General features: G+C 58.7%; 1 protein-coding gene across 1 annotated transcript; it reads right to left on the reverse strand.

The window, feature by feature from the left end:
- Positions 1-14,413: 14,413 nt before the first annotated feature.
- SNAI3 (snail family transcriptional repressor 3) lies at positions 14,414-20,787 on the reverse strand. Its single transcript, XM_073308488.1, has 3 exons — positions 20,679-20,787; positions 18,615-19,232; positions 14,414-15,303 (listed from the first exon to the last, which is right to left on the reverse strand). Exons 1-3 carry the CDS (start codon positions 20,752-20,754, stop codon positions 15,122-15,124), a joined length of 876 nt encoding a protein of 291 aa, XP_073164589.1. The 5' UTR covers positions 20,755-20,787; the 3' UTR covers positions 14,414-15,121.
- Between the last annotated feature and the right edge of the window lie 6,999 nt (positions 20,788-27,786).

Consider the following 27,786-nt stretch of genomic DNA (forward strand, 5'->3'; position numbering starts at 1 on the left):
GAGGGGCACGAATGGGCGCGGCAGCCAGGCCCTGTTTTCCGGGCCTCAAGCACCTGCCAGCCAGGCCGCCTGGGGGCAGGGGCTGAGCGAGGAGCAGAGCGAATGCACAGCTGCCCCCAGTACGGACACAATGGTCCCCCTCCAGCACCACCCTAGGGGGCCCACCAACATCACTGGGGCTGCCCGTTCCCTGGAGAGCTTAGAGTCAGTTCATCTCCCTTGTCTGAGGGCCCTGGTGTGGGTAACACAGTATGCAGGGGGTCCCAGCCCAGCATTCTTGGAGCCCTGGTGCCTGCAGCCGGCCCCCCGGCTCCCTCCCCGGCAGGCTCAGCATTGCACCTACACAGCCAGGCCAGGACCTCGTTCATGTCTGCCCAGGGGCGGGTTCTGCACAGCCGAGCCCAGCGCCCGCCGGCGAGATGCGAAGGTGGAACCCGGACCCCTGGGGATGGCGCCCAGATGAGCGATCGCTCCTGCGGGCAAAGAAACCCAGTGACGCCCCCCCAAAAACCGTCCCTGGGGGGATGGAAACGGAGCCAGATGCAAGGGATGGCAGGGCTGGGGGAGGGACCCTCGCGAGCCAGCCCAGGGACAGACCCACGGACAGCGGACACCATATTCCCCACCTTTCAGGACGAAACCGACCAGGGTGATTTCGGAGATTTCCCCCTTCCGTCTCCTGGGGAGGGGGGGCTGCCTGGAACAGGCTTTCCCCAGCAGGGCCCAACAGCTGACATCTCACATCCCCCGCAGCCCCAGCAGGGTGGAGCAAATCTGCAGCGGAAGCAGCACGGCTCAGGCCTATTGCAGCCTCCAGCCCTGGGCAGTCTGCAGCCAAAGCACTTCCAGGCAGTGTCCCCTCCTCCCTGGCCTGGCACCAGCCCCTCCATTCCCCCTTCGTAGGCAGCTTTGCGGCGGGGCATCTCCTTCCTTCATTTGCTGAACTCTGCAGGAGCCCCAAACTTACCTACCCCTTTTGCATCAGGCTACTCTGTTGCCATTTATACCCACTCACCAGAATGCACCTGCTCTGTTCAGGGCCTCCCTGGGATGTCCAGGCAGCACTCCCCGACCCTGCTGCTGGAAGTGCCCAGCCACAGCTAGAGAGGAGACACCGGCCATGCCGCTGGCCACGAGCCGTGCACGAGACACTGGCCAGGCCGCTGGCCGCGAGCCGTGCACAAGACACTGGCCATGCCGCTGGCCACGAGCCGTGCACGAGACACTGGCCATGCCGCTGGCCGCACGCCGTGCACGAGACACGGGCCATGCCGCTGGCCGCACACGGTGCACGAGACACGGGCCATGCCGCTGGCCACGAGCCGTGCATGTGACACTGGCCATGCGGCTGGCCACGAGCCGTGCACGAGACACTGGCCATGCCGCTGGCCGCACACGGTGCACGAGACACTGGCCATGCCGCTGGCCACGAGCCGTGCATGTGACACTGGCCATGCCGCTGGCCACGAGCCGTGCACGAGACACTGGCCATGCCGCTGGCCGCACGCCGTGCACGAGACACGGGCCATGCTGCTGGCCGCACACGGTGCACGAGACACGGGCCATGCCGCTGGCCATGAGCCGTGCATGTGACACTGGCCATGCCGCTGGCCGCGAGCCGTGCACGAGACACTGGCCATGCCGCTGGCCGCACACGGTGCACGAGACACTGGCCATGCGGCTGGCCACGAGCCGTGCATGAGACACTGGCCATGCCGCTGGCTGCGAGCTGTGCACGAGACACTGGCCATGCGGCTGGCCACACGCCGTGCATGTGACACTGGCCATGCCGCTGGCCGCACACGGTGCACAAGACACTGGCCATGCCGCTGGCCACGAGCCGTGCACGAGACACTGGCCATGCCGCTGGCCACGAGCCGTGCACGAGACACTGGCCATGCCGCTGGCCGCGAGCCGTGCACGAGACACGGGCCATGCTGCTGGCCGCACACGGTGCACGAGACACGGGCCATGCCGCTGGCCGCACACGGTGCACGAGACACTGGCCATGCCGCTGGCCACGAGCCGTGCATGTGACACTGGCCATGCTGCTGGCTGCACACGGTGCACGAGACACTGGCCATGCCGCTGGCCGCACACGGTGCACAAGACACTGGCCATGCTGCTGGCCACGAGCCGTGCACAAGACACTGGCCAGGCCGCTGGCCGCGAGCCGTGCACGAGACACTGGCCATGCCACTGGACGGCCCAGGCATACCCAGGGAGGTGACGCCTGCTGCACTGCCGGTACCGGGCCCGCCTGACATGCCATGGATGGGAGTGGAATGCTGAGAGACGCGAGCCGCCCAGGTGGGGAAGCAGCAGCAGCAAAGACGCTAATCGTTTCTCCAACAGCATTGCAGACAGCGATGCCCACTGGTTAGAGCGCCTCCACTTTGCGGGGAATTGTTCTTTGCTGGGTCTGCCCACATACTCTGCTGCGCCCCTAGAAGGAGCACAGCTCGCCCCTTGGGGGGCCAGCGCAGGGCACGGGCTGCTAAGCTCTCTGGGGGGGCCGCTGCTCCTTGACGAACCAGCTGCCGTATTTATTTATGCACTTTAAATACCTACCCAGCTCTCTGGATTCCGGGCATAGTTCTCACCCGATCACGCCACCGGCAAAGGGAATGACACTCGAATGGGGTGTGGAGGACGGGGGTGAGCGCTGGGGGTCCCGAGGCGCATCCTTAACCTCACACCCACTGCGTGCGCACACGCACACTCACTCACTCACAGTCACACTCACACACACAGTCCTCTCCTCAGCTTTGTCACCGCTCCAGGAAGCAGGTGCCTGCCCATTAGCCCCAGACACCTACTAAGTCCAGGGCTTCCTTGATAACAAATGCTCCCTCTTCTCTCAGTCCTGCAGCCCCAAAGGTCCCATCTCACTCTCCTTCCTGGGGCAGGGGGGCAGGGTTCTTCCTTCCCAGCTCAGAATCTTGACCCCCATCAGCTCAGCTACACGGGTGAGCTTTGCCCCTCCTGAATTCCGGCCTGCTGCAGGGGTCAAGGGCCAGGGCCAGGAGCTGCTCTAACTTGTGACGGCCTCCCATAGGTGCAGCAGGGCCAAGCTGCAGCCCAGAACAGAAGCAGCACAGACCCACCCTTCCTTTCCTCCACCCTCTCTCATCCCTGGCCCCATCCCTGGACTGGGAGCTGCTGGAGGGGGACAGCTTAGAACCTTTTCTGCGCAACACCGGGGACTTCCCCTGACACTGGGGTAATTCCCGGTGAGACAATCCATTGGCTTGATAGTCTCTATATGAACAGACCCAATGTTCAGAGTCCACAGCAAAGCACAGACCCGAGCCCCAGCCTCCCCTCCATTTGCTGGGGGTGCTAATAATTATCCATAAATCATTTTGGGGGCGGGGGGATGGATCCCGGCCACTCTAGCCCTTGTTCCCTGCTGTCTGATCTCCAAGGCTCTGTCCAGGCCTGTGGGGAGAGTTCTGAGTGATGGTGAATATTACTATCATATTTTCCTTTTTTCCAATGTCCCATCACAGCCGGCTACCCGTAGGCCTGGGCTGACGTGAGTAATGGGACACGGCACGGCCTCATTTCTTGGGAGACCGAACGAGGGAGGTCAATGGAAGCGGAACGTCTGTATGAGCTAAGATAAAGGGGGACACCCACGGACCCCCTTACAGGGGATCACATAAGTTTGGCATGTGAGATGAGGCGCAGAGTAAGGCGTGCACAGCCCGTGCGGGAACAGAGCATGCTGCCCCGGGTCTGGTCCCTACAAGGGACCGCGCCAATCCCGACACGTGGGATGCAGTGTACAGCAGATGCAATGTGATGTGCACGTGCATATGAAGGAAGAGGTTTGCTGTGTAACTCTGGCTGCGTGGGGTAGCCTGTACTCACCATACACTGAGTCTGATCAACTCAGCGTAGCATTGCTGTATGCCAGATCCAGGGACCCGAGCATGGGTGGTGGGTATCGTAGGCTGGGGAGGCTAAGACTCCCTAACCCAGGCCTGTGGCCCTGCCCACCCTCCGCCCACCCTCGCTCTCCCTCTCCCCTGAAGCTGGCAGGGGTTCTGCTCCAGCTGGTGGCTGGGTACTCGGGCCGGTTGGTGTGGGCCGGCTGGTGCTCCTCCGGCCATGGGGCTCCTCCGGCTGCAGGGAGGGAGGCTCGGGGCTCCTCCAGCCATGGGGGCAGGGCCTCAGGGTTCCAGGGGGCAGGGCTCAGGTGGAAGGAGGGGGGCCAGGGGATAGCCTCCCTAAAGCAGGGGTTCACCTGCCACCCATGGACCAGAGTGAGGAGACTGGTGTCAGACTGACTTCTTGGGCAACTGATGGCTCGGAGGAATCCCCAGCAGCCTGTCCCTTAGACCAAGCTAGCCCTGCTCTGCCCCTGCAGCTCCCAGGGTTATCTCATGCCCCTTGCAGTCACCATCTGGCCAGGCCACACAGGATCATTTGATTCTGCCTTCATCTCTTCGGCATCTTTTAGTTGCTTTCTGAATTCCCTTGACCTTTGCAACATCTTCCTGGCACTGAGGAACACGGGATTCCAGCTGCCATCTGATCAGTGCTAGATGGAAGATTATTAGGGGACTAGCTCCAAATTTCCCCCTCCTCGCCCCCCAGAAAGAGCAGATGCCCCATCCCCTGGGCAACAGCTGAAATTCAGTCCTTGCGCCCCCTTTAACAAAGACAGCTCCCTCGCCATGTGGGGGGGGGGCAAATTGCCCCTGCCACCTTCTGAGGAGCCCGGCTTGCTCTGCATCCTTAACGAATTTCCAAAACAAGCAGCTACAAACTTTTGCCCCTGTATTTACATGAACCTAGCAGAGAAATGCAGGTAACAAGTGCATGTAAAGCCTCATTCACCCAGCCAGCCCCCGGGGGGGGTGGAGGGGTATTTTTATCCTCCAGTCCTTCACAGTGGAAAGTATTCAGCAAATCCCAGCCCTAGGAGAGACACACACACATGCACCCAACCCCCAGGATAAATATATCCCAGCCTTGATTCACTGGGTCTGGCTAAAAATAGCAGCCTTGCTTAGCGCACACCTGCTTGGTGGGTTAATAGCTGGAGCACGTTAGAGCTGATCCCCCTCAGGCAGAATGGGAAACCCTGGCATAGGTGGTAAAACAACCACTGAAGAAGCAAAGCTGGTCCCAGCAGAGCCCTGCAGTTAGCTCCACATCCCTCCAGACTGATGCCCTGTTGTCCTGCAGTTTAGGCAGAGCCGGGCGTGCCAAGGAAACCTGCGGCTCTGCCCCTTGAGTGCCTTGAGGGTGACTCATTCACAGGGTTCTCCGCTGCCCTTCTTATCAGAACGTATGGAACTTAGGAACCGCCAGAGCGGATCAGAGCCAAGTTGCATCTGATCCAGTGTCTCGTCCCCAACAGCAGCCAGTACCAGAGGCAGGTGACGCAGCCGCAGACGTGGGATAATCTGGTCTCTGATAGTTAGAAATCGGCTCAAGCCCCGGAACGGGAGATGTAATCTCCCTGCCAGCATTATCATCACTCATCATAACAACTCTGGCTAGTCTATTCCCGAGAGCTGTACACATGGCCAGGCTAAATTCTTGGCCTCAGCTCCCTGTGGCGGTGAGTTCCACAGCCTAATTCCGTGTCGTGTGAAAAAGCATTCCCTGGGACGGGTTCTGAATCTGCCACCTTGGCCGTTCATTTCTTGTCCTCACCTGGACCCCATTACCTTTGGTCACCACAACTCCGGATTTGCAGTTAAGGGTGGATCCACCAACCTCTCACTGGCCTGGGGCACAGGAGCTATGACCGTCACTGTGCGCTGAGTTATGGCTGGGCTCGGCCTCAGCTCAGTCCCGAAAGTGCAAGCCCATCACCATGGCGTCTGAGCACCGAAGAGTTCCAGAAACGTGGGCTCACTTCTGGTGCTGAACTAAGCCTCCTCCCCAGCCGGTGAGTCCAAAGCGACAGAACTGTGTGTGCTCACTAGGATTCAAGGGGCTGTCAGTGTCCCATCTCAGCCTGCCCCCTTCGAGAGCCATGGGCTGATGTAAATCACCATAGCTTTCAGTGGAGCCATGCAATTTACCCCAGCTGGGGAGCTGGCCCTGTGCCTCTCTGAAAGGCTCCTCCTCCCCATACAGGCTGGGCGGGGGCTTGAGTGGAGAACCCCCAGCCCTTGCCCTGTGCTCTCCCAGCTAACCCATCAGCTTTGCAGCAGCCTCAGTCACGCTCCAGCTGCAACCCGCCCGGCAGATGCTGCTGATCCATGCAATGGGGGAGAGGGATTTCTATGTCTTGGGGAGGGGGTGAAGGGCTGCTGCTCCCTGCAGGCACTAGGGCTGGCCCAGCCTCACACCCCGTGGCTTTGCCGAGGGGCGTTCTAGGCTCAGCCCTGACTCACGGAATAAAAGCCACCTGTGGCACCCAGCTAGCGAGGTCAATTTCTCTATTAGGCTCAAATTCAGCCCCAGCGTCAGCAATGTAGACACCCTCTGCCCCACACACACACACACTGAAATCAGTGACAGTTGTGGCTTGTCCCATATGCCCTTGTTGCCTTAGGCTTTCGGGGTTAGCTTTTGGAGAAGCCGCAGGTGGGCAATGGGAAGCAGGCCTGACTCAGACCTGGGCACCTGGTACCCGTCCAGATTGAATCTGATGAAGAACTGCTGACAGACTGGGCCAATCCGTGATCCAGCCCTCCCTGCCACCACGTGGGCTCTGGCCCCGGGAAGCTCCGACCCAATTGCCCCGGGAACGATCCCAGATCGAACACGCGCAACTTGCAAACCAAGAGGCTGTTGCCCCAGGCTCTGGGAATCCAGCCGGCTCCCTGCTGCCCGTCACACTAGACAGCAGCAGGAGTTCCCAGCGGCGGGGACGCCTGCTGCCCTGCACAGCGTGGGGGTGCGGAGCCCGCCGCTGTGATCCAGCTCAAACCACCCAGCACCAGCCAGCGATTGCCTCACCAGCTCCTAGGTGCCCTCCCTGGCATCTGAGCCGCTTCCACTAACGTGCTAACAGAGCCTTGGAAACTTGTGTGGTTCCAGAGGGGCCTGCCAGCTGCTTATAGATAGTAAGTGGAGGGCAGGCCCAGCCCAGGGCAGCTGGCAATAGCTAGGAACCACGCGGCTATTTTCAGACAGGTCGTCACACTCACCAGAGGGGCCCCTCCCTCCCTCTGCCAGGCTCCACTGCAGGGGATATTGATCGAGGGGCTGGTGCTTTGGGGAGCAAAGGAGCGAACCGTGCTGCATCTCCAACCGTCACAACCCTGTGCCAGTCCCTCCCCGGCCCACACCTTGATCCGATCATTTCCAACTTGCCCAGAGCCGGCGAGCGAGGACGTGACTTTGGCCTTCCCCTCATAGATTGGGTTTAAGGGCCGAAGGGACCATGAGCTCCACCCCACCGCCCTCCTGGGTAACCACAGAGCTCCCCCCAGTTACCCTGGTCCTGATCCCGGCAACCTGGGCTTGGCTGCAGCATCATGTCCCAGAAGGCAGCCAGGCTTAAAGCCAGCAAGTGATGGAGGAGGATCCATCCGACCATCTGAAAGAGTTTGGCAGGTGCTTGCGGATCTGCCTCTCCCACCCCTGCTCTCACAGTCCCCATTTCACAGACCCCGCATGCCAGAGCCAAGGAGAGCCATGGGCTCCCAGTCCCAGGCTTTAGCCACTATCCCGCTCCCCCACCCATATGTGTATAGAGGGGCAGGAGGTACGGCCAGAGAATGGCGTGAAAGGCAAGGGGGAAGGGGCGCTGGGGTCTGGCGCACTCAGCTAGGGCCTGGGCTGTGCTGGAGACCGAACACCCCGCTTCCCCACTGCTTTGCCCCTTCCAGCTCACCAGGGCTCTCCACCCAGCATTACGCTCGTCAAATAACACCAGCACCTTAGATCGCAAGGCACCTGGGAGAGGCAATTTAAACAGACACGCGCCAATCCACTGGTGCAGAGCCAGGAGGGAGATGCTATTCTCACCTCCTAGAGCCATGAACCCTTCCCTCTAGATCCCAAACACTCAGTCTGAACCCATGGCAGTTCAGCGCCGTGTCAACGGGGCAGCGTCACCATCACTAGAGCACCCCAAAAACTAGCCACCCCCTTAATGGGACAGTAATAGGATTGTTTCTCATGTGTAAATTAAATACCAGCTCTTACGGGCAGATTTACTGAACTCTGACAAGAGTGAGGCAGACAGACGGGTGCGGTTCCCCAGCCACTCTCCCCCAGGAGAGAGGATCTGCACAAGCAATTAGTGCATAATTTACAGGCAGCAGTTGTAATTCTGCACTCTGGTGCAAGATGCCAGGGGCCAGACTTCCCCCTAGACACAACGCACTCCCGTTTGGTTATTTCAAGACAGGTTGCTGCAGTTTAGGCCACACCCTCCCTGGGGAGAGTCTACCAGAGTGGGAGAAATCTGTTTTCACCCCCTGTTGCACGACAGCTCTGTGGATGATGAGCAGAAGCCTGATTTGCAAACACGGCCCTCAGTCTGGATGTGACGTTGTTCACTGGGCCGTAGTGAGCAACTGTACTGTGAGGACCTTGAAAGTGTCAGGGGGTCGGGTAGCAAGGTGCATTACTCTTCATTCTTCTGGTAAGAAAGTTTCACTCCTCTGCTAAGGGACCTCCTGTGCCCAAGCCCCAGAAATCAACACAGGCTGCTCCTCACGGAGCACATGGGCTGTCCGTTATTCTCAAACAGCGAACATTCCTGGGTTGTTTGAATCAGAATCCTTCCCGCACCGTCAGATGTCACTGGAGGCACAAACAGGGCTCACCTTTCCTGCCTATCCCAGGCTGCTCTTTGTACCTTCTCTGTGTTAAGTCCCACAAGTTCTCCCTCTGAGCACTGTTTGGCAGCTGGATTCTTTCGGCCACCCCTTTTGCACATTCCTCCGGATGCCCCTGGCACAACTGCTCTGGCTTGATTCTTTAGAGATAAGGAGCCGTTGAACTCTGACCAATCTTGGCATTTGCTATAAAGTCATTCCATTTGATAGCGAGTGTTTTCCTAAGACATTTGCCGCTGAAGGCATTCCGAGATTTGTCTGGATCTTTGGTGGATTTCCGGCTTTCACCTCCACAGGGTAAGGTGGAGATAAACCCTGGACTGGAAGGTTTGTAGCTTGGTCTTAAAAGTGTAGCTTGTTAACAACCAAATCTTCTTTAAGCTGGTGAGTGCAGCTGCCACCTTGCCAGTTTGTGACTTTGATTCCTTCTGGGCAGCCCCACTGGTTTGCCAGTTCCTGCCACGACACATAAATTAACTCCCTTCTTGTATTCCTTTGCTTCCTAAAACAGTGCGGCCGTGGGCAATTGCTTTGAGAAGCTGCAGAAACCTGTAAACGTGCCGAACATCCACCGCCAGTTAAAACCCTGAGCAGGACGGGCGCCTGGTGTGTTGGGGGCGTGAAATGGGCCAGGCAGGTTGTCCAACTATAAAACGCAGAGAAATGGCTCCATGCTATCCGTGACCAGTGCTCCCAGCCCCCCGAACAATGGGCTCTGCTCCTGATTAATGTGCACATGCCAGATCTGGCTCTGACGAGTCGTGCATGCATCCATAGGTGCACCAGCTCATGGGGAGGTCACTCCTTGCACTGGACGAGCCAGCCCTGGTTCATTCCCCTTCCCACCCGTATCATGAGACGGTCGCCGCTCTGCCGCTGTGGGGAAGGGAGAAGGCCCGAGCCAGACACATGCAGCGCCCTCGAAAGCAGAACTATGTTCCTGGTGACCTCACTCAGGAAATGTCTCAGAGCTGCTGGCTTTCTGTCTGCAGGCCGCAAGCTTCTTCTCTCTCCCCTCGCGCACGCACAAGCTGCGAGCCCAGCAGCCTCCCCCTAGCAATCAGCCGGTGGCCTGTACTGAAGGGGAGATCAGCCTGGTTTGGGAGTGATGGAAAGGAGAACCCCTGCCACGCTTGCGCCTCGGCACAAAGACCACCCCATCCATTGGCTCCGTGCAGCACAGCCATTTCACTGCTAGCACATCAGTGCAAGGCATCGCTTTTCTAACGGGGATTGTGGGGCTTGGAAATGGGCTGGGCAGGGAAGGAGATTCCTGACTCCTTCTGTGTGTGCCCCTTCTGAGGCCAGGCTGTGCCTCAGTTTCCCCAGCTGTCAGATGGGGAAAGTAGGGGTCGCGTGGGCGCACCGATGGGGAAGCAGGTATAAAGTGCTGAGCGTCCCACTACGGCTCCTGCAGCCATGGGCTCTGGTAAATTTTGGTCCCTGGGCTCTGTGGCTCCCATGGGTGGTCCCAGGCTCTGCTAGGCCAGCTGGCACAGGCCCAGCATCTCCCACCCAGCCTCTGTACAAGGAGAGGGAACCCCCAGGAGGGTGGATTTTGTCCTCTCAGAGGGAAGTGCAGAGGCGCTGACCCACATGGCCCAGCTAGGCACTGCCCTTCCAAGCCCCGAGGAAGGTAAAGGGGCCCAGCTGCCTGGGGTGGAGGGCAGATAGCCCAGAGGAAAGAGGCAATAGAGGGGAACAGAGAAGGGGGCGGGGGGCCCTGTAGGCCCCGTGGGGAGGATGGGCTGGGTGTGCAGGAGGCCCAGAGATGATGGGGGGAGAAGGCCCCACACGCTGTTTACAGCTTCAGCCTAACCACCGCAGAGTGGAAAATCTCATTCATTCATTCCGATCCTGCTCTCCCTTGTTGCACCCAGGGCTGGCTGGCTGCCAGGGTCCCCGTCTGCTCCTCTCCCCCCAGCCCGGGGATATATTTATACGTATTTTCCATGCACCGTTAGGAGAAGGGAAAACATTCGGGTTTATTTTAGAGCCTGTAAGATTCTTTCCCCCACTGCCCCGCTTGGCGACAGGTGCAATGGACATATTTAGACATGGGGCGCTAGGAATAGAATGCAATTCACAATATAGCTTCCTTTAGGCCTCTGGGCTCTATTTATAACCCCCCACTCAAGCCGCCTGGTGCCCAAAATATACATATTAGCTCTGCTTTGCCTTTCTGCTGGGCCAGGAAAGTGACATCAGCAGCCCCCACACCGCCGCTCACCCAGACACACTGCCATCTCCACTAAGGAAACACACGCGGGCTCTTTCATACGGAGCTTTCCATAGCCGCTAAAGGGGGGGACGCGGGGTTCTACACTGAGAAGCATCCCATGACGACATGGCCCTGAGCTGAGCTGTTTCACGGCTCCCTGCGTTGCTTCCCCTCCCCGCAGCCCTGAGTTCCCTTTGTCACGGCGCTTGTTGGCTCCTTGGGGCAGGGTTTGCCCTTTGGAGAGTCCGTACAGCGCCTAGCGCACAGGCCCTGGCTGTACAACAGAAAAGGCCCCTGGAGACAAGCTGCCCACTCTACAGCTGGTACTGGGCAGGTCTCATACCTATTCTCTGCCACCAGCAGAGCAAATGGGTCAGGGAACAGCCCAGACCCATGAAAATACAGAAGCAGCTTCCCCCCTGTGCCAAAGTCTTGTCTCTCCACTCACACAGCTAGGGATGAGTAGCTGAGATCTCTGATGTGTGCAGGGTGGGGGGAAAACACCTCTCTGGCACGACATGCCCTTTGGGGCAAGGACTTCCACTGCACATTGTATGAGGTGCCTGGCCCATTGCTCTCTGTGCTGAAACAACATAACCCGGCCCCCTGTTCTTCAAAGCGCTTGGGGTGGTGGCTTGCCTGGCTCAGATCGTCCACCCACAGCATCTTGAAGGGGCTGTCCACATCACACTGCCAAACCACCACTGGTTCACCCAGCTGCAAAATGGAGACCTGATCCCTCAGGTGAGGGCAGGCAGAGGTGGGTGGACGTGAGGCTGGCCTCATGACTCGCTCGTTGGCTATGAAACTGACATACCTTAACTGCATCAGCCCCATGAGCCGTTGTCTTGGGGGAACTTTGACTAAGATCACCACGGGTCTGGAAGTTTAACCAGCTGCACAGGGCTCCGAAACCAGCAGCAGTCAGCACGGACACAGTCAGCTGTGTCCAACACAAGCAGAGTCCTGCCCCGCAGAGCTTAGAGCTACACCAGGGAAGAGGAGGAGCAGGCAGACAGGCTAGGAGCAGGGATACAGAGAGATTCGCCCTCCCTAGCCCCCGGGGAGAAGGGGGGGGAAGCTTGCCCTGACCTGCTCAAGGGGTAGATAGGTAACTTCCAGAGCCAAATGCCTGCTCATCTCTAAGACCCCAGAAGGGAAGGGGGCATTCCCACAGCCCCCCCCCGAAATCCGACAGGGCTGCAGCCCTGCCTCATGCTGCCCCCACTGAGCAGGATGCGAGGAGGAGCTGAAAGCCACAAAACACATGAGGCCACAAATGGGGCCAGGGGCCCAATGCACACAATGTAGGGCCCCGTCACTGCCCTTTCCCCACAGCCCTTCCCCAACTCGGAGTGGCCGTGGCAACAGTCACCGCTCCCTTTGCTCCCAGACAGACTGGGCCAGTAGCATGTGGCCCCCTTGTCCCACAGAAGTGGCAGCAGGGGGTCCCCTGCCCATCGTCAGAGAGGCAAGAGGGACAGCAGGGGAGCCCCAGTACATCCCCCAGCAGTCAAGGTGTATCTGTAGAGGGTGGGCGGAGCCTGCTGTAACCATCTGCTGCCACATGGAGAGGACTTGGTGTGAACACCCATCCATATGCACAGGGCAGGCAGCAGCTCTCAGAGCTATCGGTTCAGGCTCTCAGCAGACACAGGCAGACATCACTGCTTTGGTTACCCCCAGACTCCCCTTTCAAGTGTTTCTTTGCAACCACAAGACAGAGACGCTTTAAAAAAACAAACAAAAAAAAATGAAATCCCAAGCTGCAATCCTGACTCCAGGAGCTGGGGTCCTGAGTAGCAATCTAGGGCCTCGGCCTTCATCCAGCCCAGGAACGTGAGCAGCAACTGTGACAGCACCCTGTTTGGGGTAGGGCAGAGGGGCACGTGCAGTTTGGGAGAAAAGAAAACCAGGCCAGGAATCTGATATGTGAGAGCCCTGCCCACTGAAATTACATTCAGCGATCAGCAAAAATAAATACCCCTGCTTCTATTTATACTGCCTGCATGGAAGCAGCCTCAGGTCCAGGCCCTCTGCTTCCTGTTTAAAAAATTAAGAGATGAAGACATAACACTGAATAGGGCAAAACAAGATAATGCATTCAAATTCCACGTGCCATCCCTGGTGCAGAGCTGCAGCAAATCCCTCCCTGCCTAGGACCCATTCCCCCCTCCCCAATCGGTAAAATTTTATACCAAATTACACTCACATGATGGCTGACCCCTGACAGCCCCTCTGGAAATGCAGAGAGTTTAGCTGAAGAATTTACACCCGATCATTCATTCCCTCGCTCGCTCCTCCCCGAGGGAAGGGCTCAAGTGCTTAAGTCAGAGGGAGAGACAGGAAAATTGATCCAAAAGATAGAGCCCCAGCCCCTTTGAGGGGTTCCTCCAGCACTCCTGGCTTTAGGATTTCTTTCCAAGAAAAGATCAGAGAACACTGAAGGTTAAGGGCAGATTTTTCAAGATCGCTCTGGGTGCAGAAGCTCTCAGACAGATCTGGCTATAAAAGCATCGCAACAAGAGCGGAGCAGCATGGAAAGATAGGGCCGGTTGTGGGCACCGAGCCCTTGGAAATCTGGCCCTATAGGCACAAAAAGAGGTAAAAGGGAGTGAGCCCCTCCCTCATCATGGTAGTTGCGGTGTGGTGCCAGGTTGGCTGTGGCTGGGACCAGAGCACACCCAGATAGGCAACGAGGAGATGTGGGGGCCTGGTCCCATGGGTCTTCTGCTACCTCCGAGCACAGCTGTGAATGCAGCACGACTGCCAGTGAAGCAAAAGCAGGGGTGCATGACACACTGGCGTAGGCCTACGTAAACAAGGTCCTTAAAGAACAAAGCCTACACAAACAGCAGAGATTTCAGACCTGAGAGCTGTCCTTCCAGCAGCTGCTAACAATGCAAGACACCGTATGTTTTGGGGCTGGAGGACATGTCTGTGTCCAAGTGGTGAAGGTGAGTGAAACTGTGCCACGAATGGGGAGAAGCAGATGCCTGGGAGAGAGGTAAGAGAGTGTCTGAAAGCCAAAGAGCACAGAAGCAGTTCCTCTGCTATGACTACGCACAGCCCTGGAGACTTCTGCCAATCAATGTCTCATTGTTTCTTCTATTCTGTCTCTATCCTCCATTGCCCCTTGTCTGATACTTAAGACTGTAACTCCTTGGGGCAGGGACCATTTTCTGTTCTGTGTTTCAGAGGCTAGCACACTGGGATCCTGGCCCATGGCTAGGGTTCTGGGTGCTACTGCAATACAAGTAACCCCGATCAGATAAGTGCTGAGGCTGGGGGGGAGCAATGCATCGTGAAACAAGGCTAGGAGGGTGTGTCACCAAGGTGGGGCAGCAAGCAACCTGCGCCCTCGCAGTGAGAAGTCGCTGGCCCCATCCTCTTTTGGGCAATAAGACAAGTTCATTTTGCAGACTGTCAGTTTTATTTTTTATTAGACACCAGGCAATCAAACTGAACCCATGTGCAACAACAGATCCCACAGGGGCAGCCACGGAGCAGTGGCAGCATGCAGGTGGGGAATGGACAGCTCCCACTGGCTGCAGGTAACCTGACGTCCCAGCCCCTAATGAGGGAGGTGGAGACTCTTGGATGCAAAGGATGGGAGAGGGGCAGAAATGACTAGAGGCTATTCCTCCGGCGCGGCTGTGCTTGAAGCACCGTTCAGGCAGCCCAGCTGAATGGGTGCAGACAAACATACTTCCAAGGCAGGTGAGTAGAGTGGATGCAGCTTGGGGCTTTGGGGGCGATCCAGTTCACCCCTAGAGAGCCAGAGCTCAAGGCAAGGAGCTCAAAGCTAGCCTGGAACGCAGTCTCCACTCCCCTTCCTCACGTGCAAACTGAAGGGCATTGCCTGCATGGAGACAGAACCAAGCCATTCCTGCAATGCGTTTGCCAGGCCTCCAGCACTGCCCTCTGCAAAGCTGGTGCCATTCAGCTGAAGACACAAAGCTGGAAGATGGGTATAGATCTCCACCACCACCAGGAACCGGAGCCTTCTCCCCCGGTAGCACACATCCACCCGCACCCTCCACAGCGTGGCAGGATGCCAGGAGCTCCCACGGAGATGCCCAGGTCTACAGTGGGTTTCCTTGTTCTGACCGCTTGGTGCGGCCCTGGGCAGCGGGCGTCAGGATGCAGGGCAGCAGCCAGCCTCCTCGTGCCGGGAGAGCAGAGACACCCGGGAGAAGGTTTTGGAGCAGCCCCGGCACTGGTACTTCTTGACGTCCGAGTGCGTCTGCAGGTGGGCGCGGAGGTTGGAGCGGTCGGCGAAGGCGCGGCTGCAGTGCGAGCAGCTGTAGGGCTTTTCACCTGGGGGGGAGCAAAGACAACACTGTCAGAGAGAACCGCCCCCACTCAAGCAGCTCCAGCTGGACAAGGCCCCGGGCCCGGGGCACCAGCCTGGCTTGGCCGGGTCGGGGGAGGGACCGGTCCCGCCTCTGGTCTGGTTTGTACAGTTGTCCTTTGAGATCCGAGCAGCCTGGGGTCCCAGAAATAGCAGTAAATTCCACACAACTCTTCTATCCTGGCTCCCCCTTGAAATCAGTGGGGTGCAGCGGCCAGGCCGAATGGCAGGCAATCGCCATGGGTTGCTAGGCGCTCAGGTGGGTTAGGGGGTTTCCAGGGAGTAGGAGGGAGGGAGTGTTGTGAACATCCCAGTGGCTGCCCAGCCCGCTGCCCGTTGTAACCAGGGGAATGCTCCGCTTCCCTGCCATGTGGAAGGGGGCTGTACAGCAGGAAGAAAGAGCGGAGACTGGAGCCAGGTGGACAGACAGCCCAAGAGACCTGGAATCTCATTTCCAGCAGCTGACTGCACACGTAAATGTCAGAAGCGTTCCACCATGGGGGGAGCATGGACTTGCCAGCTGGAAGCCTTTCACCTGAGCATATCGTAGCAGCAGGGGTGGGACACAGCACCCAGGGGAGTCAGGATCTTGTATTCCCTCCAAGCCAAGCCAGGTGACTCTTCCCAGCCACCCCCCTAGCCTCTGCTGCAGAAGCCAGCACAGGCCAGACAGTTTGGCTTGAAATTCACAATCTAAGGACTCCCTTTCGACGTAGAAGTTGGAGATGGAAAAGCCCCATCAGACCCTCTCCCCAGGGCGAGGCCCAGATCATTCCCCTCCCAGCACCATTTGCCAGCCATGGGGCTTACAACACTCGCCTGGGGAGAATATTCCACACCCCAAGGCAGCTCACTGCCAGGTTTGCCCTGCTTCAACCTAATCACCCCACTACCACCCTTTATTATCCCTCTATATACCACACTGAGTAGCCCCTCACTTCCTCTGCTCCCACCCTTAGGTGCTGCTTAGCCAGGCTAGGTGCATGCAGCTTTTTCAGTCTTTCCTTGTAAATCAATCCTGCCAGGCTGCTGATCGGTCACTCTTCTCAGAACTCCCTGCAATTTGTCCATATTTTCCTGCGATCCTGGTGCCCAGAACCAGGGGCAATATTCCAGGTGCCGTGCCCAGAGCCCTGTACAAAGGAACCAGGACTGGCCCTGCTCCGGAGCCCAAGAGTCACACACGCTAACCTTTGCTTTGCAACCGGATCCTATTACCTGCTCATGTCCGATGGGCTGTCTGCTTAAGGGGACACTGGTGAGTCAGCCTCCAGCCCGCCCCCAGCCTCTCTTGCGGGGAGACAAACATCAGCTTATTGTGTATCCTCTGCAGGAGCACTGCTGCTCACGCACAGCTCTGGGCTAGGTTCGTACATGGGATATGGAGGGGGATATGTGCATTGGGCACTGGTATTGTGTTTCCTGTTTACCACCTCTATTTTAAGCGTGCAGGGAGGGGGGAAATCGCAAGTCTCCCACTTCGGAACAACCAGCTTTGTAACTGGATTTCTCAGCCTACATGGCATGAGCACTTCCTATTACAAGAGGAACTTTCCCACAACAGCAAATCTGGCAAGAGACTGTTTAGGCAGAAGAAATGTACTCGACCAGTGCTCCTCTGCCACTTTCTTTGCTGACAGCACTAAAATCTTCAAAGCACTTTATCAGCACTAACCAACCCTCACAACCCACCTGGAGATAGGTAAGTATTACCCATGTTTCACAATGGGGAAACTGAGGCAACATGCCCAAGGCCATAGTACGTGAGCCAAGAGGGGGCAAACCAAGACTGTAAAGGCACCACAACAATCTTACAATAAACACACCATGAGTAAATAGAATTAGGGCTAATCTGGATGGAGTAGAGAACATCTTTTTAAAAGGAGAGGGGAATTTCCCCTCCCTTCCCCCAATCCGTAATACCTAAGATTATTAAAACCAGAAGAATTCTCTTTTAAATCATTTACTTCTCACTAGTTGCATTTGCTCTGGATGTTGTTCTCATCTGGCATAACGGAACAAAGCTAGTCAGTCTGATTTTTGGTTACTTCGCTGCTAGTCAATTTGACTTGAGTTATCCAATTTCTAAGGGAATAGGTAGGAAATACTGCAAATATTTCTACTAAAGGGACACAATCAAGGTAAATGGTGACAAAAATATTAGTTTTGCTAAAACAAGCTTTTATGAAACCTAAACCCAACAGGGCAAGATTTCCATACTTTAAAAAAATTCATTCCCATGAAAACAGTTGTTTTTAAACATTCATCTGCAGTGTCTGTAACCCAGACATTACAGCACCAAGAGTTATAAATTGAAACTCACAGGGGGAAAACTAAGTTCATTGAGTTTGCATTGTCCAAACAAATAGAAATGCAAAGGGCAAACAAAGAGCAAAACAGGGCCGAGCAAATGGGATTCTGAGGATCTACTTACTTACTCTAAGGGGTTAGATTCTTCTTCCAAGATCCTGGCATGATTTATGCACTTGTTTAACTTCCTGCATGCAGGTAGAGCCATTGAAGCCAATGGGATTATTTGGGTGCATAAAGGTAAAGTCTGTGCAGGATGCCTTAGGGCTGGTCATCTCTGCACTGTTGGCCGGAGCTAGAGCTCAAACGTTGCCCGTTGCCCCTACCCTGACTCCCGTCCACACTTTAAACTCCACCTAGCTGGCGCACCACCAAGGGGGAGTTGAAGCTCCAGGGGGGATGCAGCCACTCAGATTACAACAACTCATCAACTGTGGCCCCTGGAGCGAGCAGTGAGAGGAGCTCCAGTGTACTAAAACAAGCCCTTGGCCTGTAAACTCCTCAAGGCAGGGACTGCGGTATCCTGGGTCTCTGTACAGCGCCTAACGCCAAAGGCTCACTCTGATCTAAATGGAGCCTTTAGGTGCTACTGGGATACAGATACAGAGTATTAGTGTCCCAGGTACAGAGGTTGGTCTGCAGCGTTTGATCTTTTACTCTTGGGATCTGCAAAAAATCTCCATACAAAATACAAGCATTTTGAACCCAACTGGGCCTGGCAGGCTGTTTTGTGAATGCCACATTAAAAGGCCGATCCGCCAGTCAAGCCTGGGGACAACAACAGATTAGCCATTTTCTCCCAACCCGCCCTCCACTACCGCCCGCTATGCACCTGCGAGCCAACTAGACCAGCTTGTTGTGCAAAGTTACTGGCCAGGCAGAGCCCTGTAAACACAGGAAAGGTGCTTCCCTCCCTGTGCAGCCCTGCGCTGTTACCCCGAGGACTCGCCCCGGCACTGCACCCCACCTGTGTGCGTTCGGATATGTCCCTGGAGCAGCCAAGGCCTGGAGAAGGCTTTGCCGCAGATCTTGCAGACGCATGGTAGTGTATGGGTGCGGATGTGCATCTTGAGCGCTCCCAGGCTCCCGTACTCCTTGTCACAGTACTTGCAGGTGAAATACTTCCTGGCCTGCAGCACGCAGCGCTGCTGGCGGTGTTTGGCCAGCCCGGAGAAGGTGTGGTAGGACTTGTGGCAGTCAAAGCACTCAAATCTCTCCAGGGGCTCAGCTGCCCTGCCCCGTGCCCCTTGCAGTTTGTCCTGGGCTCCCCTGTGCCCCTCTGCTGGGCTCCCCGGGTCGGGTGGCCTCCTTTGGGGCAGGCTGAGGACGGGGGGCAGGTTGAGGTTGTTCTGGTTGTCTTTGAGAGGGGAGCCCGGCGCTCGGCCCGTTAACGTGTCCACCAGGCTGATCTCCAGGTTGTGGGGGCTTGTGCTGGGAGTCCTTTTGGTATCCCCATCCAGTGGGAGAGGCAAGGAGAAGCGGGCGAGGATGGAGCTGCCGGCCCAGGGCGCGGAAGGGGCGCCGTCATTCGGGATGAGGATGGGGATGACCAGCCCCCCGCAGGCGTGGCACGCGCCATCGATTTCTGGGGAGAAGCAAGAGGCAGGTGAACACGGAACCATGGACATTGTCTAGTGGCTCCCACCCGCATGCCCTGCAGGCGCGCCTAGCCAGGAGCTGTGCACCGGGGAGAGCAGCACGGCAGAGCTGAAGGCCAGTTCCCCCCGTGTGTCCATTAACCAAAGTCCGCTCCGCCTACACACTGTGTACACACCAGGCCCTGCATCACGGTCACCCCAACTCCTCCACCCCCTGCGGGTTTGTTCTGCTCGGCCCTTACGCACTGTGTGGAGAGAAGCCGGGGACCGCTTTGGGGCAGGGGCTGCTATTGGGGCAGTGCTATTTACAGGCTGAGCACCAGGATGTTGGGCTGGCCCCAGCACTCCCTGCTAGCTCCAAGGTCCACCCATCTAACTCCCCACAATGATCCCCCTTCTCTAGGGAAGGGAAGCCTCAGTGCAGAAGCCAGAGCCTTGTTCTACCTGATGGAATTGGCCACCTTTCCTGCTGCTGCTGCCCCAGTCTCCTAGGTCCTGGACCTGTGAAGGGAACTGGCTCCAGCAGTTGCTAAGGCTCCCATCCGGTGGCATCCTGCCCCAGCCAAGGGGCCCCTGCTGGGAAGACGGCCCAGGCCATCTATCCATGGGTGAATCAGGCCCACCATGGTGCTCAGTGGAGCGCGCTGGACTTTCCAGGAGGTCCAAGAGGGAAGTTAATCACAACACGGCCAGTGTCAGCCCTTGTGCCTCCATCCTGGGGAGATTTCTGACCTCCCCCGCCGGAGCAGACTGGAAATACTCCCTCCCCCCCTCCTGCTGGACTCGGATGAGATGACAGCAGTGGGTCTATCGGGAGGGTCCCCCTGTCTGAAGGGGGGCCCCCCACTGGGACCGCCTGTTTGAACTGCTTGGGAGCCCCTCTCCGCAGCTCCCCCGGCCCGAAGACCCCCCTGCAGAAGGAAGCGAGGTTACTTTGCAGTCGCACCCCCGCGCTGCTTTGCTCCAGCCCGCCCCCAGCCGCCGGGGCAGCCCCACGGCAGGACCGGGCCACCGCTTCCCCCGCCCGCGGGCCGCCGCGCTGCGCTGCGCGGGGCGCAGGGGGGAGCCGACCCCTGCCCGGCGTGACGCTCGTTCCTCCCGGCGGTGCAGAGCCGGGCCGCCAGCCCCAGAGCCCGGGAAGCGGTGGGGCTGGCTCGCTGGGGCGGGGAGACCCTCGCCGTCACCCCCAGGAGGCGCCCCGCTGCCGGAGGCGAGGCGCAGGGGAACCTGCCCGCCGCGGGAGCCTGCGCCCCGGGACAGCGCCCGCGGGAAGCCGGGAGACCGGGCGGGGTGGGAAGGGGAGCAGCCCGGGCGCGCAGGGAAGTCGCGGTCCGGCAGCAGGGTGACCCCCAGCAGGACCCGCACCCCGCGACGGGTCCCAGAGCCGGGGGGCCCCCCTGGGGGCCCTGCCCCGGGGCGCGGCGCGCCCTCACCTTGCCGCGACTCCAGCTGCCCGTAGTTGGGGACGCGGGTGCTGGAGGGTTTCTTCACCAGGAAGGAGCGCGGCATGGCCGGGCGGGCAGCGGCTCTGCGCCCGGAGCCCGCCGGCAGGTGCCCTAAGGCGCCCGGCTCATTAGCATGGGCCGCCCGCCGGGCCAACCGCAGGGCGAGGGGCGGGGCGGGGCCGCCTCCCCCGGGGCCGCCCCCCCGCTACAGGTGCTGGCGGGGGGGGGGAGACACGGCGGGACGTGCTGCGCGGCCGCCCCCCCACACCCCGCCCGAGCACCCCCAAACCGCCCCCCAGTATCCCCTACCCAGCCCTAACCAGCCCCACCCCCTGCACTGCCCCCAGCTCCTCCAGCACCCCTCTGCTGCCCCCAGCACCCCCATAAACCGCCCCCAGTATCCCCCTACCCAGCCCTAGCCCCTGCACTGCCCCCAGCTCCTCCAGCACCCCTCTGCTGCCCCCAGCACCCCCATAAACCGCCCCCAGTATCCCCCTACCCAGCCCTAACCCCTGCACTGCCCCCAGCTCCTCCAGCACCCCTCTGCTGCCCCCAGCACCCCCATAAACCGCCCCCCAGTATCCCCCTACCCAGCCCTAACCAGCCCCACCCCCTGTACTGCCCCCCAGCTCCTCCAGCACCCTCTCCACCACTCTGCTCCCCCCAGCACCCCCATAAACCGCCCCCCAGTATCCCCCTACCCAGCCCTAACCAGCCCCACCCCCTGCACTGCCCCCCAGCTCCTCCAGCACCCTCTCCACCCCTCTGCTGCCCCCAGCACCCCCATAAACCACCCCCAGTATCCCCCTACCCAGCCCTAACCAGCCCCACCCCCTGCACTGCCCCCCAGCTCCTCCAGCACCCTCTCCACCACTCTGCTCCCCCCAGCACCCCCATAAACCGCCCCCCCGTATCCCCCTACCCAGCCCTAACCAGCCCCACCCCCTGCACTGCCCCCAGCTCCTCCAGCACCCCTCTGCTGCCCCCAGCACCCCCATAAACCGCCCCCCAGTATCCCCCTACCCAGCCCTAACCAGCCCCACCCCCTGCACTGCCCCCCAGCTCCTCCAGCACCCCTCTGCTGCCCCCAGCACCCCCATAAACCGCCCCCCAGTATCCCCCTACCCAGCCCTAACCAGCCCCACCCCCTGCACTGCCCCCCAGCTCCTCCAGCACCCCTCTGCTGCCCCCAGCACCCCCATAAACCGCCCCCCAGTATCCCCCTACCCAGCCCTAACCAGCCCCAGCCCCTGTACTGCCCCCCAGCTCCTCCAGCACCCTCTCCACCACTCTGCTCCCCCCAGCACCCCCATAAACCGCCCCCCAGTATCCCCCTACCCAGCCCTAACCAGCCCCACCCCCTGCACTGCCCCCCAGCTCCTCCAGCACCCTCTCCACCACTCTGCTCCCCCCAGCACCCCCATAAACCGCCCCCCAGTATCCCCCTACCCAGCCCTAACCAGCCCCACCCCCTGCACTGCCCCCCAGCTCCTCCAGCACCCTCTCCACCACTCTGCTCCCCCCAGCACCCCCATAAACCGCCCCCCCGTATCCCCCTACCCAGCCCTAACCAGCCCCACCCCCTGCACTGCCCCCAGCTCCTCCAGCACCCCTCTGCTGCCCCCAGCACCCCCATAAACCGCCCCCCAGTATCCCCCTACCCAGCCCTAACCAGCCCCACCCCCTGCACTGCCCCCCAGCTCCTCCAGCACCCCTCTGCTGCCCCCAGCACCCCCATAAACCGCCCCCCAGTATCCCCCTACCCAGCCCTAACCAGCCCCACCCCCTGCACTGCCCCCCAGCTCCTCCAGCACCCTCTCCACCCCTCTGCTGCCCCCAGCACCCCCATAAACCACCCCCAGTATCCCCCTACCCAGCCCTAACCAGCCCCACCCCCTGCACTGCCCCCAGCTCCTCCAGCACCCCTCTGCTGCCCCCAGCACCCCCATAAACCGCCCCCCCAGTATCCCCCTACCCAGCCCTAACCAGCCCCAGCCCCTGTACTGCCCCCCAGCTCCTCCAGCACCCTCTCCACCACTCTGCTCCCCCCAGCACCCCCATAAACCACCCCCCAGTATCCCCCTACCCAGCCCTAACCAGCCCCACCCCCTGCACTGCCCCCCAGCTCCTCCAGCACCCTCTCCACCCCTCTGCTGCCCCCAGCACCCCCATAAACCGCCCCCCAGTATTCCCCTACCCAGCCCTAACCAGCCCCACCCCCTGCACTGCGCCCCAGCTCCTCCAGCACCCCTCTGCTGCCCCCAGCACCCCCATAAACCGCCCCCCAGTATCCCCCTAACCAGCCCTAACCAGCCCCAGCCCCTGTACTGCCCCCCAGCTCCTCCAGCACCCTCTCCACCCCTCTGCTGCCCCCAGCACCCCCATAAACCGCCCCCCAGTATCCCCCTACCCAGCCCTAACCAGCCCCACCCCCTGCACTGCCCCCAGCTCCTCCAGCACCCTCTCCACCCCTCTGCTCCCCCCAGCACCCCCATAAACCGCCCCCCAGTATCCCCCTACCCAGCCCTAACCAGCCCCACCCCCTGCACTGCCCCCAGCTCCTCCAGCACCCTCTCCACCCCTCTGCTGGCCCCAGCACCCCCATAAACCGCCCCCCAGTATCCCCCTACCCAGCCCTAACCAGCCCCACCCCCTGTACTGCCCCCAGCTCCTCCAGCACCCCTCTGCTGCCCCCACCACCCTCATAAACCGCCCCCCAGTATCCCCCTACCCAGCCCTAACCAGCCCCAGCCCCTGTACTGCCCCCCAGCTCCTCCAGCACCCCTCTGCTGCCCCCAGCACCCCCATAAACCGCCCCCCAGTATCCCCCTACCCAGCCCTAACCATCCCCACCCCCTACACTGCCCCCAGCATGCCTCTCCACCACTCTGCTCCCCCCAGTCCCCCCATAAACAGCCCCCCAGTATCCCCCTACCCGCTCTAACCACCCCCACCCCCCTGCACTGCACCACTCTGCTCCCCCCAGCACCCCCATAAACCAGCTCTAGTATCCCCCTACCCAGCCCATACCACCCCCACCCCCCTGCCTGCCCCCGCTCCTCCCCACACCACCTCTGCTCCCCCAGTATCCACACCCACCACCCAGTGTGTCCCGATTCACACACCCTATCCCCCCCAGTACCCCCATACACAGCCCTGACCCCCCCCAGGGCACCCAGAGCACTCCCCAGCACTCCCTAAACCGCTCCTGCTCTCCCTCAGTGTCCTCCTACACATCCTAACCATACCCCACTCCCCCTCTACACTGATCCTGCTTCCCCCAGCACTCCTCTACACCACCTCTGCTCCCCCAGCATCCACACACACCCCTTCTTCCCTCCAGCACCCCGACCCCCCCAGGACGCACCCTACACTACCCCTACTCCCCCCCAGCACTTCTCTACACCACCCTGCTCCCACCTACACAGCACTGACCCCCCAGGGCACCCAGAGTACCCCCTACGCTACACCTGATCCCCCATACACAGCCCTGACCCTCACCATCACCCAGAGTAACCTGCTACACAACCGCTGCTCTCCCCTTGCCCCCAGACACCACCCAAAACCCCACCGTACACATCCCCTGCTCCGCTCACCATTTACCCCACACCTTCCAGCATACCCCCATACACCACCAGACTATCCCCAGCCACCACCCACAACCCCCCTGTACACAGCCCCTCCCCCTTCTACGAACACATACCCAACCCCCTCTTGCTCCCCCAACACACCCCACCCTACACAGTCCCTCCTCAGCACCCTCCTGCTCACCCACACGCCACACCCATCCTTGCCCCAGCACCCTCACGTCTTCCCATCACACAACCCCCTCCCCCTCTGCAGCCCTGCCTCAAACACACAGGCCTCCCCCAGCACCCTGCCAAAGTAATCCAGCAGCTGCTCCCGCAAAATACAACCCCCCGCATAATCCTCCTGCACTTCTCCCTTGGCACTGCCAGCCTAGCAAGGTTTGCACCCACCCTACACACTGCACCACCCAGGGGTGGAGGATTAGGAATAATGCAAGTGCAGACTGTCCGTGTCTCAGTTTCCCCCGCTGCAAAATCGGGATCAGACTTCTCCACTTCCCCAGGGTGGTGTAGGACACACCCCTTAATGTAAGGGCCCAGAGAGGGAGATAGATGTACTGATAGGCATGCACACCCATGCGAAGAGGGGGTGGTCTGAGCATCTTGGGAGCCAAGAACTGGAGTCTAATGCCAACCAGCTCTGCCCCTCACTCACTTAGCGAGCCGCTCTCAATTTCCTCATCTGTCTAACCAGGATAGCCACCATTACCTCACCGGGAGATCTGAGGCTAAGGGGATGTTTGGAGAATACTTTGAAGCAACAGGATGCTAGATAAGAGTTATTCTTCAGTGTTGTCAGAGCCCCAGACAGTATGCCCATTCACCTGGCAATTGTTTCTCAGAATTCTTACTGCCACATTTGTGAATAGCTGGAGATAATTTATGTTCTAACAGGGTCTTTGCACCTTCCTGGCCTGTCTCCTCTTACACACGATCCTCTTGTGAAATCCGAAAACTGAATTTGACACACCCGTGATGGCTGCAGTTGCAGATCGGCATCACAGTCTCCAAGGTTATAGAACAGCAGGCAGCAAGAGAAGCCAGGGCTGGGACAGAGCTCATTGCTTTTATTCAGGCATCATTTCTATTTTACAGAGGGTCTTACACCACCTTCCTCCCCGTAGCGGCTGGGCACCTTTTGCTAATGCATTAAGCGACAGCATTCACATCTGGCCTGGGTTATGCAGGAGGTCAGACTAGATGATCACCACAGTCTCTTCTGGCCTTGGCCTCGAGGAATCCATTACAGGTGGTTCATTCTCGGTCTGACGCTGGGTGCAGCGTTTAATTAGGGCAGGGGGTTGATTTTTTGAGCAGGCACGCTGTGCTGCGTTTGTCAGAGAAGGTGGGTAGAAGCAGCATGCCTGGCCCCTACGGTGGAAGGTGAGCAAGAGTCTGTCTTAGCCCTTGAGAAAATGGTTTGTTACCTTTATAGCGGCTCAGATTTTCCCTACCCCTCATTGCAGCTAAGACACAGGATGAGCACCCAAAGGAACTGCTTTGCCACCACTACAGAAGTGCCCCATCAAGCTGAAGGCAGAGACTGCCCATTGTCTCCGCCTTGGCAGTGCCCATGTTTAACCACACACAGTTAGACACACCACCCTCGGGCCTCTCCTGCCCAGCACGTCTTTGACAACCAGCACTTGCATGTCTGGAGTGAAATCGGAGCCTGGAATTTGGAGTTGGACAAGCCCTCCTGGGTCAGCCTGCCCTTCGCCCAGGGCAGGATTTCAGAGACGTTAGCCACTGACTCAAAAGCCCCACTCCGTGTGTGAAAACCCTTGTGTCATGAATCTAGGCTAGAAACTCTTCAGCAAGCCCATGGCTGGTTCTGAACCAACAGAGCAAAGACCCCCAAACCCATCGGATTAGCAGGAAATGAGTGTTTATGACAATGACACACAGCAAATATTGGCCAAGACTGAAGGGACGGGAACTGCCCAGGCACTAACCCCTATTCTCCGAAGGTGCATTGTCCACAGAGACAGGTGTACAGTGCGTGGGGAGGAAGGAGTCCCTCCCTCACAGTCAGTGGAGGCAGCGTCGGAGACGGGGGAGCAGTGGAAGACAGGGTGGGAATCACAAGGGGGGGGCCTAGCAGAGACCAGTAAGGGCCTGGGGTTTGGGCCGAGCGGTCAGAGGCAGCAGCAAGGTGAAGAAAAAGAGGGGGAACTTCAGGCATCAGAGCATGCTGGAGAGGAGAGCAAGGCTGGAGAAAACCGTGGTTAAGCCCAGGCAGTAACCGAGCAGTTAATAGCTTTGCTCACAAAAGTAGTGGGTGCCGAACATGCCTAGCTCCTTTCTTAGCCCCTAGGCTCTCCAGGGGATCTGCACTTGGCCTTCCACACCTCAGGAGTGCCAGCAGAACTGTGCGCTGCAAGGCACCCAGCCAGCAGGATCAAATAGTGCTGTTCAGAGGCACCACACTGTGGTACTAAAGCAGGAGGATCCAAATGCACCAGCAGCCACTTGCTTGGTGTCAGACAGCTAGCGGACACTCCCTGATAGTTCCAGACTGGGCACGCCCATACCAGAGGAGTGTTTAGGCTTATAAGCCAATTGTCCTTCAGCAGCATTTTCTATCAGACTCTCCAAGCCCTTTGCAAACACTAGTGAATAAAAGCTCACAAACCACCTGTAGGTTAGGAAATAGTCTCCCTTTTATAGCTAGGGGAAACTGAGGCAGCGCTGTTAAATGGTTTACCCAACATCTCACAGCAAGTCTGTAGCAGAACAGAGCCCCCAGATTTCAAGTTCTGGTCCTGTACTTTAAACCTCAAGAAGCTTGCTCTCCACAGGATAGCCAAGCCAGGTCCTGTAACGTTCAGGAAAGAACCCCTCCTGGAGCTTTGGAAAGCCTAAAGCCAAGATAGCCCACCACTAACTTCCCACCGTTAGAAGTGGTTTAGTCAGTGCTACTTAGCCCTCTAGAGTAGCTCGCTGCATTTAAACTACGCTGCTGGTTCTGAGACTGTAGGCTAAACTCAGAGTTAGTGCAAGCTAGGCTGCTTCACACACAACCCCTTGCACACAACATCTGCCCATGTGCAAGGGGTCCTGGGCTGGTATAACCCTCATGCTGAGGAACCAAGGGACAATATAAAAGTTAAGCACAGATATCACCTCTAAAGTGGCGCACAGCAGCACCCTGGCCAAAAAGCAGCTGGGGCTCCTGGAAACTGTCAGGAAATGCTATTACCAGCAGGAGAGTGGGGTGGGAGGAGGTATTGTTTCATGGTCTCTGTGTATATAATGTCTTCTGCAGTTTCCACAGTATGCATCCGATGAAGTGAGCTGTAGCTCACGAAAGCTTATGCTCAAATAAATTGGTTAGTCTCTAAGGTGCCACAAGTCCTCCTTTTCTTTTTGCGAATACAGACTAACACGGCTGTTACTCTGAAACCTGTCAGGAAATGGTGTTTACTGCTTGCACATTGCCTCCCAATGCCCCAGTTCTGTGAAGAAGGCCCTGTCAATACTCCAGAGAGAGGCTATGCTATTGT

Source organism: Lepidochelys kempii, chromosome 12 (genome assembly GCF_965140265.1).
Source record: "Lepidochelys kempii isolate rLepKem1 chromosome 12, rLepKem1.hap2, whole genome shotgun sequence".
Classification (NCBI taxonomy): domain Eukaryota; kingdom Metazoa; phylum Chordata; order Testudines; family Cheloniidae; genus Lepidochelys; species Lepidochelys kempii.